Source organism: Brachyhypopomus gauderio, unplaced genomic scaffold (genome assembly GCF_052324685.1).
Source record: "Brachyhypopomus gauderio isolate BG-103 unplaced genomic scaffold, BGAUD_0.2 sc80, whole genome shotgun sequence".
Taxonomy (NCBI): Eukaryota; Metazoa; Chordata; class Actinopteri; order Gymnotiformes; family Hypopomidae; genus Brachyhypopomus; species Brachyhypopomus gauderio.
In genome coordinates, this window is record NW_027506901.1 from 473408 (window position 1) to 489473 (window position 16066).

Consider the following 16066-nt stretch of genomic DNA (forward strand, 5'->3'; position numbering starts at 1 on the left):
TTCACTGGGGAAAACTCACCAAATATTTAAACGTTTTATAAAAGCAACATGTACATTTGTATGATCTACACCCCATGTTGTGGTTTTTGTTAGATAAGCTCTGTCTATGATCACCTAATTCCATTACCTGAAATCTCTTTATTCAAGATCTCCACTTTATTCTTCATTTGTTTGGTCTTTTTGATCTGTTGGGCAATTTTGCTCTTCAGGGCTGGCAAAGAATTGATCATTGAACTCAAACCATGAACTCAAATGTTTCAGTTGTTTAAGACAAAATTGGAAAACCAAAAAATATCTAAATCTTTATTTGGTGAATAGTTACTGTTGTTATATATCTGAACATCCAAACAGAAAAAGCACCAAATCACTCTTACCCGTGTTTTCCTGCTGCACGTATTTCATCTCCGTCTTCAGCTCCACCAGAGCGGTTCCTTGCTGGTACATAGTGTCTTTAAGCTGCTTCAACTCAGTAGGGAGGTTTGTTGGATTTGAAGCTTCAGCACTTTCAGCTTCCTGCAGGCTGTTGTGGACCAGCAGCAGTAGAGTTACAACAGCACTTCTCTTCATCTTGACCACCTCTCTCAGTGTGTGGAGATAAACTGCTCTTCTTATACACCTACTGAGATGAGCAGTTCTCAGATCTTACCATGATGAGGCCACTCACACTTCCTCCTTTGTTACACTGCCAAATAAGGCAGTGATGCTTCTTACCACATTTGCTTTCCTACAGGAGGAACCCTGAAGTGGAGGAGTCCACCTGTTTGATCCTGCAGCTTCTAGGAGGTCACTGGTCTTCAAATGTCTTCTTTCTTTGCAGAAGGTTTAGTAACATCCATAAGTCTCATTAACCTATGGATCTAACCCTCTGCAGTACACTTGCAATTATGTTGTGAAGCATCAATATAACTTATGTTTATGAAACACCTTTGTGTAACCTTTCCTATGTCAAATCTTACTAAAATTCAGTATGTTATCAGCATGAGGTTCATCTAAATGCTGTGTCAGTTATCTTAATTGCAAAATTGTATCTTGCATGTTATTAAATGTATGTGAATAATTTCAAAGATTTCCAAAACTCAGTATTGTGTAATAAAACTAATAGTGACACTGATGTGTCATTCTAATAAATGAGAACACCAGAGATAACAATAGTAGTTATAATTGAATCGTAATTAGTCAATCGTTTCTGTGTGTGACATTCGGCGAGGGACGAAGGACGAGACACTGAATCCTTCTTTGTAGCAGATGTCACGTTTATTATAACAGAGATTGCGCAATAGCGCACGAGGAACATTGAAAGACACCCACGGAAACATGTAGACTTTAGACAACAACGAGCACAGGACACTGCGCGAATGCACATTAAATAGACAAACCACATTAGCCCCATGTGATTACGAGACGATTCACAGGTGAGACGGATTATCACATGACACAATCATAACCACGGAGATCCACTGACGCAGACAAAGCAAGTGGACAACGTTAACACATGCCCAAAAGGGAGGGGCCGGGGTCCTCAACGTGACAGACACCCCCTCCAAGGGCACTACCCGTCCCGGGGTGCCAACAGGACCGAGTGCCCCGAACCCACAATGATGGGCGGATCCGACGTGCTCAGTCCTGCGTCTGGGAGGTGACCGCCCTTGGTGAAGCGTCCGCCACGGACCGCCTAGAACACCCTCCCTGGGAAGACGGGGGAAAAGACGTGAGACACATTGAACGGAACATTCACAAACACACACACAGGCATGCTTACACATAGTGGCACGAGAGGGAAAAATGGGTTAGGCACACAAATGGGGAGACTAACAAACACTGGTACACACACACTTGGCATAGGCGCCAGGCTTCGCGCCAGGAGGAGAGCTATTAGGGGAGAGCGATCCGGAGCTGCTGGTGCAGGAGTCCTCCTCCCTTTTACTGTTCCCTCGGAGGAGGGAAGGCTCTCCTCCTCGTCCTCCGTGTAGGGGTCGCTCTCATACACTCCCGAGCCCACGGACGGGGAATAGTCCTCCGCGCCGTAATCCACGGTGGACGCGTCGTCCTCCGAAGGAGGGTAACAGTCCCGCTCCTCTTCACCCTCCTGTACCGTGGGAGAGGGACCCACAGGCGGAGGGAGGTAGTCCTCCTCCTCTGACTCCTGCTCCTCCTCCTCTTCACCGTAGTCGACAGTGGTGTCGTCGTCATAGACGGAGGGAGGGTACTCCTCTTCCTCCTCCCCCTCCCCAACATAGTCCACGGTGGGAGCGGAGTAAATGGATGGAGGGTAATCCTCCTCTGACTCCTCATCGGAGTCTTCCTCCCCGAATTCCGTCTCCGGGGTTGAGTCCGTGACGCCGATCACACTGGGACCCTTCTCCGGAGGCGAGAGGGCGCGGGATGGAGGGGAGTGTCGCTCCCTCCAAATCCGGACCGTTCCCTGGCGGAAGGTCTCCGCCACCTCGGGGTCTCTCTCTTCCACCTTCCGGTTTGAGGCCAGCTGGAGGGCGCACACTGGGTCCTTCTCCAGCTGTTCCTGCGTCGGTGGGTTCTCCTCCTCTCCAAGCTCGCCCTCTGGTGGCGATGCCTCGAAGAGCTCAGGGACGCTCACCCGTATGGGCGAGCTTTACCGCCGGACGCTCCTTCCCGGGACTCTTCCACCAACTCTGGTACGGAGGTCTCCCGTGCCGCACACAGCAGGTGCGAACACTCCGGGTCCGTCATCAGCTGCGCCAGAGTCGGTGGGGTTTTGCGGCGCGGGGGAGAGGAGGAAGAGCGGTGGTGCCGCTTGCTGGGGCGAAGTGCCTTCTTAGGCCGGGTGGCGTAGCCTGGCATATCTCCTCTTGGTGTCTCAGACGGCTCGTCGTTCTGTGACGTTCGGTGAGGGACGAAGGACGAGACACTGAATGCTTCTTTGTAGCAGACGTCACGTTTATTATAACAGAGATTGCGCAATAGCGCACGAGGAACATTGAAAGACGCCCACGGAAACGTGTAGACTTTAGACAACAACGAGCACAGGACACTGTGTGAGCGCACATTAAATAGACAAACCACATTAGCCCCATGTGATTACGAGACGATTCACAGGTGAGACGGATTATCACATGACACAACCATAACCACGGAGATCCACAGACGCAGACGAGTACACGTGGACAACGTTAACACACGCCCAAAAGGGAGGGGCCGGGGTCCTCAACGTGACACTGTGAATGATTTTCAGATGTGTTCTGTGTTTCATTTCATGGTTGTATTGAGCAATCTTTGTGCTGCTCTGACAATGATGAGATGAGGAACCTTATCTGCATCACAACTTCATACCAACTCATTTCACAGGTCAGTGTTAACGTACTGTGGCTCAAGACGACCACATTTCTTGTTACATAATACATAGTGCAATTATGCAAGCGTTCAACACACCACCACCAATAACAGCACCAATACCAATGATACCTGCACAAGGTCAGAAGGATCAGTGGATAATAGATGGTCTAGTACAGTGGAAGTCCACACTCAACACTCTCATTATTACTAACGTGTTCTTATGTTTTGACGACTCATCCCAGTGGTTCTCAGTCTGCTACACATTCCAGAACTTCCCATGTTTACACCTGATCCAGCTAACAGACTAATGAACAACCTGTCCAGGTTGCGAAGGATATGTTCAACCAGAGAGAACTACATCCAGGAAATGGTCTAGTGAACCCACTCACCAAAACAAGCCGTGCTGTGTGTTCAGTACTGACGGTGCTGTTTTTATGACCAACTCTGGACTCTAAAAATGAGCCTGTACTACAGTGTCATCCTCCATAACAGTGATATAAGTAGAGTGACGTGAGTGACATGTTAAAGAAGGCTGATCTGAGTCTGATAGAAAAGACCTGGCTCTGGTCAAGGTGAGTGTATTGTCTGGCATAATTTTGTCTTGTGTGTAGCTGCTCAGATTTGAAAACCATTTCACAAAGCTCCTGAAACACAGGTGTTCCTTTCCGAGGAGGTTTGGAGCTCTGCAGTGTGTGCTGAACTAAATAAAATCACTTTTTAATCTGGAATGTTTCAGTCTTTTGTCTTTGTTCTTCTGGAACTTTGGCTCCTTTGACATATTAAACCATCATCCTCTCTGTTCTCTCCAGATTGGTGTGACTGGATCTGCATTGAAATGGTTCCAAACCTATCTGGTCGGTTGAATCCATCAGCTAACGTGGAGAGGATTCACATCCAATCCATGTAGACTCTCTCCCTGTGTGCCCCAGGGCTCAGTACTAGAAACTGTTCTCTTCTCTATGTAAGCCCAATTACTTCTCTCCTTCCCTTCTGTACAGGAACTCCCTGCCCTCTCCATCACCTCACAGAAGTTCTCCCCCTGACCCTGAGACACTCCTTGTGGTTCACCCCTCTAACCTTCTCTCTCTCACACACCCCTCTCCCCTCCCTGTACAAATTCTCTTCTCTCTCTCTCTCTCTCTCTCTCTCTCTCTCACACACACACACACACACACACACACACACACACACACACACACACACACACCTCCTCAGTGCACTGAGGCTGTGGACACCAACACTCTGTACATCCCTGGAGTTCGTCCAGCTCTTCTACATTTTCCTAGTGCAGCACTGATTCACTCTCACTGCTCTCAACACCATTCATACAGATTCCCCCCAAATACACAGTGTGCTCAGACTGTTCTTTACATATTTTTTGTGTGATGTATTGGTGTTATAAATGTTAATCCTCCACATCACCTGTAGGGAGTGCTATAACACGGATGAATGATGTCGCACATGCGATTAAACCAACACACATGTGGAAGTAGCTGAACCCAACAAATGTGTCCGGTTGTGTTAATCTCATAGATTAGCACATTGATGCTATCCATAAGTAATCCATAAGTAAACATTACAAATTGGCGACGAGTTAAGTAACCCACCGAGGCGGACGTTGGTCGCGGAGATTTTTGAACAGACTGGAAGGAGAACACGAGAATGGCGGCGCTCATCGTTCATATTGATGCCTTTGACGAGTCCGTGGAGCAGTGGTCGACATACGTTGAGAGGTTTGAACATTTTGCTGACGCAAATGATGTCCCGGAGGAAAAGAAAGTCGCTGTATTCTTGAGTGTGATTGGTGCAACGACATACGGATTATTGCGCAGCTTGCTTGCTCCAGATAAACAGCTGTTCTGAAAATCTGTGCTACCCCTCGAGCTGTCCTACCTTGGGCTACTGCGCATGCGCATGCTAATTTTACGTCACTGTCAGCGCACACCCTTAGCGCAAAATTATAGACGTATCTATCGATTCTTGCTACCGTGTCAAAATGTAGTACCGCAGCAGTAGCTGTACGTACGATCATTTTATAGGCTATATTACCTTAACCGAACGTGTTTCTACCATTTATATTGTAGTTATGATCATATTATAGCCTATATTACCTGATCAGAACGTGCGTCCAGCATTAATACTGTACGTACGATCATTTTATAGGCTACATTACCTTATCTGAACGTGCGTCCAGCAATAAAAGTTAATTAAGTCATGTATTGATTACTGGAACACTGTGCGCTTAAGGAATGTCTTAGAAACAGACTGTGATTAACAAATCAAACTCAAATTAAACTTCACATTGTAAATATTAAGCAGACATCAGAATTGTTTTTAAAGAAAATATTTAGTAAAAATATTCTGAATTTGACAACAAGAAAGTTGTTACCATAAATAATTACCATAAATAAAAATAAAATTTAAAACAAAAAAGCACATTGTACATCTATTTGTGCTGCCACAAGTGTAATGAGTCAAAATGAATATATATTTCTCTACGAACATTTTTGGCAAAAATAACTTCTGTTTTTTTTGTGGTCATAATGCACACAGTCAAAATGTGCCCATCTATTGCACAGCTCACACTGCACCTGAAAATAAAATCACAAGTCATTATTGAAACAATGCACTGGAGCAAAACACATTTAAATTATATATTATGATACACAGTTATTGCAAATTATTCTATAATAAAACTGTGAACATTAAAAATACTACAAAAATAACACTGCAGTCTTGGTCTCTCAGCTTTGGTCTGTTAAAATCTCTGTACTGCATTGGTAGTTGTACCATTTCTGTTATGTTCTTGTCGTCAGCATCACCTTCTAACATGGAGCAGATTATGCAGTAATCCACTGTATTGTCTATATAAAAAAAATGCCTGGATAAATATGATCTCTCTCATCAAGACCAGTGCATTCATGTACCTATGAGAATAGCGGGTCATTTTACAACAGTGCGATACATAACATTTAGCAGATATTGTTCTGCAGCTTCAGGTAATATTTACATCAAATATCACAAAGTGGGAAAAAAAAAACATTTAAAAAGCTAGTGGTGCCAGGTGGGAAATTTGTGGGAATTGTATGATGCAACCATGTCAACATGGACCACAATTTCAATGTCTAATCTTCCTAATGAGGTTTTGTAACGTTTCGCAACTGGGAGACGGACGCAAATGCGGAAGAAAACTCAATTTATTGAGAGAAACACTCTGAGCCTCTTGGAGGCGAATCGTGCCAACCCTTAACGCACGGGAACGGCGAGGCATGTTAAACACGAGACAGCTCTACTTTAACAGACAAGCAGTATAACTCAAAGCCTTACATAGGCCAGTCGTGTCGAGACAGCGACACAACACTAAACACAACCTGTTAACAAAATGACATACACATCATGAACCAAAACATCCAGGGACTCACACAGGTACAACGCCTGAACATCCAAATCAAACAAAAGTAACAGAATGAAATAAAAGAAAGAACAACCCACACAATCACAGAATTACAGAAATACAAAACTAAACTCCAAACATAATAAACACTCAACCAAACCAAAGACCCAAAACGTGTTAACACGATCTAGCACATGTACACAGAAACCTCGCAGAGAATAAACGGCTCTGCAAACCTAACAACCCCAGAACCTCAAGGATCAAAGCGAGAGACTACTTAACTTTGGTAGCGTAGGTTAAGAAAGCCGGAACGACAGGTGAGCACGACTCAACGACCAGAAATAGAAGAAAAACAGAACCAAACCAGACAGACGAAATCTACCCACGGAGAAACGGTGAGACTAAGCACGGGTAACGAACAGGATGACTCACGCCAGGAGATTAGACATCGGAGAATATAACTTGGTATTAATCAGCCGAGAACTCAAAACAGCTGAGTGACTCTAGGAACCAAACTAACACAGAGGGCGGGGCTACCACTTCACAAAGACTATTGAAACGTAAGAAACAGAAGAGACGGAACATGACAATGTAACATTACCCCCCCCTAAAGCGTGCCACACTGGGGCACGCAAAAATCCCCTCAAAGGGGACCGATAGAAACAGACAAAAACCCCGAAGAAGCCAGGGAAGACGAACTAGACACCGGGATAACAACCGGCGTGGACAACTCGGACCTAGAGGGGACAAAAGAGGACCGACAATGGGCAAAGGAAACAGACGATGAATCAGACCGTGGGCCAGACAACTCGCATAATGAACCAGAAGGATCCGAAACAGAACACGAAGACTACAGCGCAGGACCACTCGAAGACAGTACCGAGGCACCAGCCGACGCAGACACGGGCCCGACCGACTGAGAATTTGTTCCAAGAGAACGGGAGGGTCGCAGATCCCTGGGGCACTGGACAGGATCCAGGGCTACGGACACCGGACTGGCAGGCACAGACTCAGCTAAACCGGAACCCAATGGAGACCCCGAAGAGGGGCCATGGGGAACAAAACTAACACCAGATGAACACACAAAAACAGATAACAATATACACAAAACAGACATATGCACCGGCACCCAATAAGTAAGCACACAAGGCATAGACAAATACATAGGAACAGAAACGTAATGTTTACACACTTCCCGAACAACAGGAACCCGTACAGGCAAAGACATCATAACAGGCACTGGGACTAAAACATAACCTGGAACAGGGGCAAGGAGTAAGGGCATAGTCCTACGGTCAAAGCCGTTTAATAGTTCAAAAATAGAAAGGACACTTCCAGAAGGCTCTTCTGTGGTTGAATTTGTAACAGAAGTACCGCATAGAGGCTCTTGGTAAGCTGGATGAACCGGAACCGACTCCATCTGAGTGTCAGGCAGAATGTCCTCCAGGGCAAGCTGGAACCCTGGTTGTGGGCCCTCCGGGACAGACTGGGAACCCGGCCGCGGGCCCTCCGGGACAGACTGGGAACACGGCCGCGGACACTCCGGGACAGACTGGGAACACGGCCGCGGACACTCCGGGACAGACTGGGAACACGGCCGCGGACACTCCGGGACAGACTGGGAACACGGCCGCGGACACTCCGGGACAGACTGGGAGTCAGGCAGCGCGGCCTCCGGTTCAGACTGGGAGTCAGGCAGCGCGGCCTCCGGTTCAGACTGGGAATCAGGCAGCGCGGCCTCCGGTTCAGACTGGGAATCAGGCAGCGCGGCCTCCGGTTCAGACTGGGAGTCAGGCAGCGCGGCCTCCTTAACTCTCCTTTTCTTCCCTACATAACAGATAGGGTCAAAAAGATGGGTTATGAGAGGTCGACAATCAGGAGGTACACCCGTTACAGAACATCTCAACCCCGATGTAGCTAAGGGGTTCAAATGTTTGATGGAAGGAATCCCATTGGCATCTGGACTACGTAGGACTTTAGTTCTAGAAAACCTCAACTTAAGAAACCGAAAAAATCCATCAATGGTCCAGGCCTCCTCTGGTCTGGTAGCCAAAACAAGGTCCGCCCACTCGAGAGCTACACTCCGTAAGAGAGATCTCATAAAGAGTACGGATACATTATCTGGAGGTTTAGGGCAAGTTAAATGTTGAAAATACAGCTCACATCGCATAATGAAACAATCAACATTATCTCCTTCGCCACTAAACTCATAAGGGCAGGGCATGATTGAAGGTAAAATAACAGGTTTTCCCTCCGAGTCTAACGAGAACTCCGACTGCAACACACCAAGTTGGTTCGAATACATTAATCTGCTCTCAGCACGGCTCGCAATAGAAGGCTTTACTTCAGAACCAACAGTTACCAACATAGTCTCTTTACAACCTCCCTCCTCAAATGGAGAGTCCACACTGAGTTTACTCGCTGCGTCCTCAAAAGGTGAGTCATTCTGTAACGTTTCGCAACTGGGAGACGGACGCAAATGCGGAAGAAAACTCAATTTATTGAAAGAAACACTCTGAGCCTCTTGGAGGCGAATCGTGCCAACCCTTAACGCACGGGAACGGCGAGGCATGTTAAACACGAGACAGCTCTACTTTAACAGACAAGCAGTATAACTCAAAGCCTTACATAGGCCAGTCGTGTCGAGACAGCGACACAACACTAAACACAACCTGTTAACAAAATGACATACACATCATGAACCAAAACATCCAGGGACTCACACAGGTACAACGCCTGAACATCCAAATCAAACAAAAGTAACACAGAATGAAATAAAAGAAAGAACAACCCACACAATCACAGAATTACAGAAATACAAAACTAAACTCCAAACATAATAAACACTCAACCAAACCAAAGACCCAAAACGTGTTAACACGATCTAGCACATGTACACAGAAACCTCGCAGAGAATAAACGGCTCTGCAAACCTAACAACCCCAGAACCTCAAGGATCAAAGCGAGAGACTACTTAACTTTGGTAGCATAGGTTAAGAAAACCGGAACGACAGGTGAGCACGACTCAACGACCAGAAATAGAAGAAAAACAGAACCGAACCAGACAGACGAAATCTACCCACGGAAAAACGGTGAGACTAAGCACGGGTAACGAACAGGATGACTCACGCCAAGAGATTAGACATCGGAGAATATAACTTGGTATTAATCAGCCGAGAACTCAAAACAGCTGAGTGACTCTAGGAACCAAACTAATACAGAGGGCGGGGCTACCACTTCACAAAGACTATTGAAACGTAAGAAACAGAAGAGACGGAACATGACAATGTAACAGGTTTTTAATAAATCACTCAGCAACAGTAAATGCAGTAAAAAACAGTAAATGGAATTACTATAAAACTCACCTCGACATACAAGCAAAGAACATGCTATCTCCATGCGTGCACTCTTCATAGCTACTTGTGTCATCTGCAGTTTGCTGATGTCTCCTGTCAAAAGGAAAGATTCTGCAAACTGAATGAAAAATATTATATATTAAAATACTTGATGAATTTATCAAGTTAGTAAAACAAAAATTTAACATGTACCTTCAAAACTAAAACTCCACAGTTACAGGAATCCTGATGTGACGGGTGGGGGTGAGCAACAAAAAGGAAGCGATCACGCCAAGTCTCAGGGAAAAAGGATGGTTTAATAGAAAGTGTGCAAACCTAAAACCCGTGCACTATGTCCAAATTAAGGATATAATGACCAGCGGTCAACTGGTACAAAGACAAGACATATATAGGCAAACAAACGACCCTCAGGTGAGACGGATCACGGGCTCCGCCCACCTGAGGGACGCACATGACGTCACCAAACAACAACAACAGCCGCTGTGGACAGAGATGGCCGGTCTCACCGTGACACCTGCTGTATGCTGTGCTGCATTGAAATCATACGCCACTCTGTTTTGTGGTCCTTATGATCCCTTGTCTTCAGGAGATATATATATATATATATATATATATATATATATATATATATATATATTTAGGATTTGTCTGATATCAGTACAGGTTATTATTTTATAGTGTCAATATATTCAAAATTATATCTTCAAAAGTATTACCTCCAGTTCCTTAGTGTGACGCTGGGACAGAGGCAGCAGGAGGCAGAGGTATAGGATGCTCGGGTTTATTATCCATAACAAAACCACAAAGAAAAGACTCAGGCTCAAAGGCAAAACAGTAATAACAGAAAGGTGAACACCGAAGTAAGGCTCTTGGATTTAAGTGGCAGGACTCTCCCACGTAGCGAGGCGCTGTGGCAGGTGAATGAGCAGCGCTGGAAGGATCGACCTGTGGGAATATAAAGGGAGAGCCTAACGCGGAACAGGTGTCAGAATACAGGTGATTGGGAGCGTGGGAGTGTCCTGCGTTGTGAGGGTGTGTGTTGTGAGCTGGGGGGCGTGGTGGTGTGTGTACGGGTCGCTCAGGGCGCCCTCTGGTGGCGTCCGGGCCGACTCACCGTGACACTTAGAATTTTTCTTTCCAAAGAACTTTATTGTCCCATTGGGTCAATGACCGTTAGTGCCTTCATTGACATGGTGACAACCTAATTAAAAATAATGAGTGAATGAATGAATGAAACAATAGTACTGGAGAACCACACACTCTTATTTTAATGGAAGCAATGTAATGCTAAAAAGGGCCACTGCAGAGCAAGGGATGAGAATTGTTTAAGAAAATGTTAAAGACACAACAAAACATTTATATAAATTATAACTGTTCTGAGTTGTCTGGTGTATTTTTAGGTAAAATAAACCCCACAGTATCTGGAGAAAAAAACCTTCTAGACAATAAGCAAAGATTTCTGAAATTAAAACAAGATGGATTTGTAAATTGATCATACACACCACAAGAATCCAGTGCGCTCCAGTATTCACAGGACACACCCAAGTGTCCTGAACTGGAAACTTCATCTGCATGAATGGTATAACACAACAGAATGTACACACACACACACACACACACACACACACACACACACACACACACACACACACACACACACACACACACACACACACATCCACACACAACCACACTGTTTTTACATTCATTGTACAGCTGATCTGTAACTTACAGATACGGACATCGGTCTGCAACACATCAGTGTCATCTCACTCAACAGCAGTCCATCTTATGTAGTCAAATGAGGGACTTACCTTACTGAGACACCTGAATTGTCATCTCACTCAACAGCAGTCCATCTTATGTAGTCAAATGAGGGACTTACCTTACTGAGACACCTGAATTGTCATCTCACTCAACAGCAGTCCATCTTATGTAGTCAAATGAGGGACTTACCTTACTGAGACACCTGAATTGTCATCTCACTCAACAGCAGTCCATCTTATGTAGTCAAATGAGGGACTTACCTTACTGAGACACCTGAATTGCCCAGCAAACACAGCAGCAGCAACAACAGCACTCAAATGACATACAGGCATCTGTTAACGTAAAAACAGAAACTGTTACCACATATGAGTAAAAAAGTCTAATAAACAATCAAACAAATAAAGAAATCCATCTGTAATGCCAACACTCTGAAAATCACTGGGGGAGATACCATCATGGGTGGGTTTTTATAATTGACCATTATGTATTTTTTATTGCTATATTGTGTCCGCACACTCCATCTTGACTCCAGGCTTTTTGACTGCATGATTTATATGAAAGTTATTAATGGCACATATTGGTCCTTGATTTATCTGAAGGTGTTTGCTGAAGAAAAAGGTACCAAGTGTATTTGCCTTGTGCTCTTCAATTATGTTGTGCAGGTAAGCATCAATGACCTGAATAAACAAACACGTTAATCAACTCCTTGGTGTACTTAAACAGCAGTTCCCGGTTTTCTCCTAATAACAATCAAGAATAACCCAGTATCCATTTCTGGTTCCACACTGCTGTTTAGAGAGCTCACTAAAGAAGTTGGCATGGGCAGTGTTAAAAATAGTTTAATGAATTACTTTTACTGCTCTCTCACAACCTTCTTAGCCACACATTAGTAATCATCAGAGGTGGGTAGAGTATTCAACAATTTTACTCAAGTAAAAGTACAGTTACTTGAAGCAAATGTTACTCAAGTAAAAGTAAAAGTATGCATCCCAAAAAATTACTTGAGTAAAAGTTAAAAAGTACTTTGATTAAAAGCTACTCAAGTAGTGAGTAAATGCATGAGTACTGTCTCGTGTCAGTAAATTACATCATGGGAAATTGAATTACGGGAAACAATGACTTTTAATGATAAAAATAATTTATTATAAATAAATATTATATATATATAAATTATTTATTATAAATAATATGTATTTTTGTTTGTTCCTAATTATTAGGCCTGTGTAACTTTAATGTGTTCCACAAACGCACTAACTGAAGAGACTATCAGCCAATACGTGTAGCTACAACTTGACACCAACTGAATCAATTTGTAGCAGAGTTAATCATCATATATTGCTAGTGTATACACTCTATACACTGGTTTTTAGTATTGCACTGCGTTACATTTAATAATTACATCATACAAACATTATGCCTCAGAGATATAGCATTACACAAAATTATACATACAGCAAACTTATTGCATCGTGTTTCCTCATATTTGATGTTGAGTTCTTGTAGGCTGAAATGTCCACACGTTTGCAGACAAGATTGGCAGCGCCAAGGTTGCAAACTCACGCATTGAGCGTAAGACACACGCATTTGACCGTCTTCACACGCTTACACGCCACACATCCGATTTCTCACGCCGAAAAAAATGTAGTTTATTTACCTCTGATCCATATTTATGATTCAATGAGTTACTAGTTCGCTCTGGCGCCAATCACTGACGATCGATCGATCGCGATATAACACTTAATTTGTGTCCATTTTACACCCCCCCCCCCCCCCCTCAACAATTTACGTTCACCACCCAACCCCCCCCCCCCCCCCCCCCCCCCCCCCCCCCCCGGTTTAAATCTCACTAAAAGAGATCTTGAAAACTTGGCAACCCTGCAGCGCATTATATAGCTGTCCTTTTTACACGTTTTTAATGTAAACATTGGCTGTATGAGGTCAGGGATGCTCGGTAGGTTTTTCTGTCACTTTCTTACTACGGTGGAGAAAGTTTGCGTATGTGATCACGTGATTGACCGGCTTCATTTGATTGGTCACTCATACTCGGGTGACGAGAGGTTGGTCAGTCTTCTTACTAAAAAGACGAATTATTTACAAAACGAAAGTAACGGTAACGCGCGGCGCAAATACTCAAGTAAAAGTAGAAGTCTTTCATATTAAAACTACTCCTACAAGTACATTTTTGTCCAAAAATCTACTTGAGTAAATGTAACGGAGTAAATGTAACGCGTTCCCACCTCTGGTAATCATTAATTAATTGATTAAGGAATTAACCTCATCAGCCAGCCACTCATCGCCATGTAGCGTCCGAAAAGAGTCGTAGAGTTTATAGGGTCCAACAACCGCTTCAACTCTACCAAACTCCTTTGAAGACCAGAGTCTCAGTACTGCAAAGATTAGTGTCATTACATAACATAATTGCAATAAACTGAAATTGATTAAGAAGACAGGCACAAAAGACAATTGGCAGTACAAAACAAATGCCCAACAGGCATTATACACACACTGAAATGGAAATATAAATTAAGAGGTTAATTAAGAGGTTAATTAAGAGGTTAGTTTGAGAGGTTGTTTTGGTCACACTTTTAGGGCAAATAGGAACAGCATGCCAAGAACGGTCAACAGGCCAACGTGAAACGAAAACAAAGAATGAACTGGTGGGTTAAGCCAAACCGTCAGAAATTGACCAACTGGTCACAACTCAAACTCTGCAGATAGGGCACCTTCTTCTTGTGTGCTTCTGGTATTTGATGCATCTTCCAATGTGGGCTGTTCAGCTACCCTGGTTGTGTTTACCTGTTCTGTAGTTTTGGGGGCAAAACAAATAACTGACGGCCTCTGATTTGATTCTGAGCACTTGCTTGAAGCTGGCTGAGAACATAGGAGAAGGCTGCTGTTGTCAGTTGGCTGAGTTTTAGCCACTGAACTTCTTAAAGTATTACTTCTCCTATAAGGTTTAAGGTGGGAGATGTTGTATTTAGTTTTTCAGGTAAAACCCTCTTGATTCTGCAGTTTTACAAGTTTGCCGCACACAGAGGTTATTATATAGGGACCAGAAAAATCAGGCTCCATTCTCCACCCCTTCCTTCCACGCTTCCTCATGTTCAGCAGAAGAACTTCGTCCCCATCGTTGTAAAAACGTCCTTGTATTTCTTCTGGACTCTTTTGGCATATGCCGCTTTCTGTTTCTCCTGAGCCTTAATGGTGTTCTCTTCTGCTGTTTTTTCAACAGCCGCCATATTACTTTTTTTTGACTCAAACAACTCACCATATCCTCCCTCAGGGAGAATGATTGCAGACAGCTGCGACAGAAAACGTTAGGAACAAAGCAATACAACAATTAAGTGAACATGTCATGTGTTATGTAATTGAATGCAAATAGTGAAGAAATTCTAGCATTTCCAGCACCTAATTGCATATTTATACAAATTATACATACATTCTCAACAATTCTCATTTTTTGCCACGTTTGTTCTTCCTTTCTATCTAATGCTATAGAATTATAGGGTTGCAAAAAAGTGGTAAAATAAGCCGTCTGGGAACCATAAGAGACGAGTCCTTGTGAGCCAGCTGCGCTCGGTACACCAGAAAAAGGCAGAATTGTTTTAGTTGCATATTTAGTCAGACAGCTGTTTTTGTAAAGTAAATGACTAACCGGCAAGTCGACAGGTAGCTCAGATGGGAACACGGCCTCTCTTCCATACATCAAAAGAAAAGCTGTGCATTTGGTTGTTGTATGGACCTTGGATCGGAGTGCAAAAAGCGTGGCTGTGACGTTCGTGGGTCGGCGAAGGACGAGACACAGAATCCTTGTTTTCGACAGACGTCACTTTTAATCTTCACACTTATTGCGCAATAGCGCACGAGTAACATTGAATGAAGCACACACACAACGTGTAGATTTAGACAACGACGAGCACAGGACACTGCGCGAGCGCACATTAAATAGACAAACCACATAAGCTCCACGTGATTACGAGACGAGTCACAGGTAAGACAGATTATCACACGACATAGCCATAACCACGGAAATCCACAGACGCAGACAATACAGGTGGACAACGTAAACACACGCCCAAAAGGGAGGGGCCGGGGTCCTCAACGTGGCAGACGCCCCCTCCAAGGGCACTACCCGTCCCGGGGTGCCAACAGGACCGAATGCCCCGAACCCACGACGATGGGCGGATCCGACGCGCTCAGTCCTGCGGCTTGGAGGTGACTGCCCTTGGCGAAGCGTCCA

General features: G+C 44.3%; 1 protein-coding gene and 1 long non-coding RNA gene across 6 annotated transcripts in view; both read right to left on the reverse strand.

The window, feature by feature from the left end:
- The window catches only part of LOC143492614 (uncharacterized), a 67945-nt gene that overhangs the window by 19502 nt on the left and 32377 nt on the right, over positions 1–16066 (reverse strand). Inside the window, exons 1-2 of one of the 5 annotated variants that reach the window (XM_076990998.1) lie at positions 375–812; positions 128–211 (exon numbers count right to left, since the gene is read on the reverse strand). The exons of 1 other annotated variant lie outside the window; for it this stretch is intronic. In XM_076990998.1, coding sequence (XP_076847113.1) covers positions 128–211; positions 375–567 — 277 coding nt within the window. In that variant the 5' untranslated portion in view covers positions 568–812. Of the gene's footprint in view, positions 1–127; positions 212–374; positions 813–16066 lie in introns of those variants that run through there. 3 more of the 5 variants (XM_076990996.1, XM_076990994.1, XM_076990995.1) reach the window with 3 other exon arrangements.
- LOC143492665 (uncharacterized) lies at positions 8773–11114 on the reverse strand. Its single transcript, XR_013125304.1, has 3 exons — positions 10776–11114; positions 10252–10639; positions 8773–10170 (listed from the first exon to the last, which is right to left on the reverse strand). It is a non-coding gene; the product is annotated as an uncharacterized LOC143492665 (long non-coding RNA).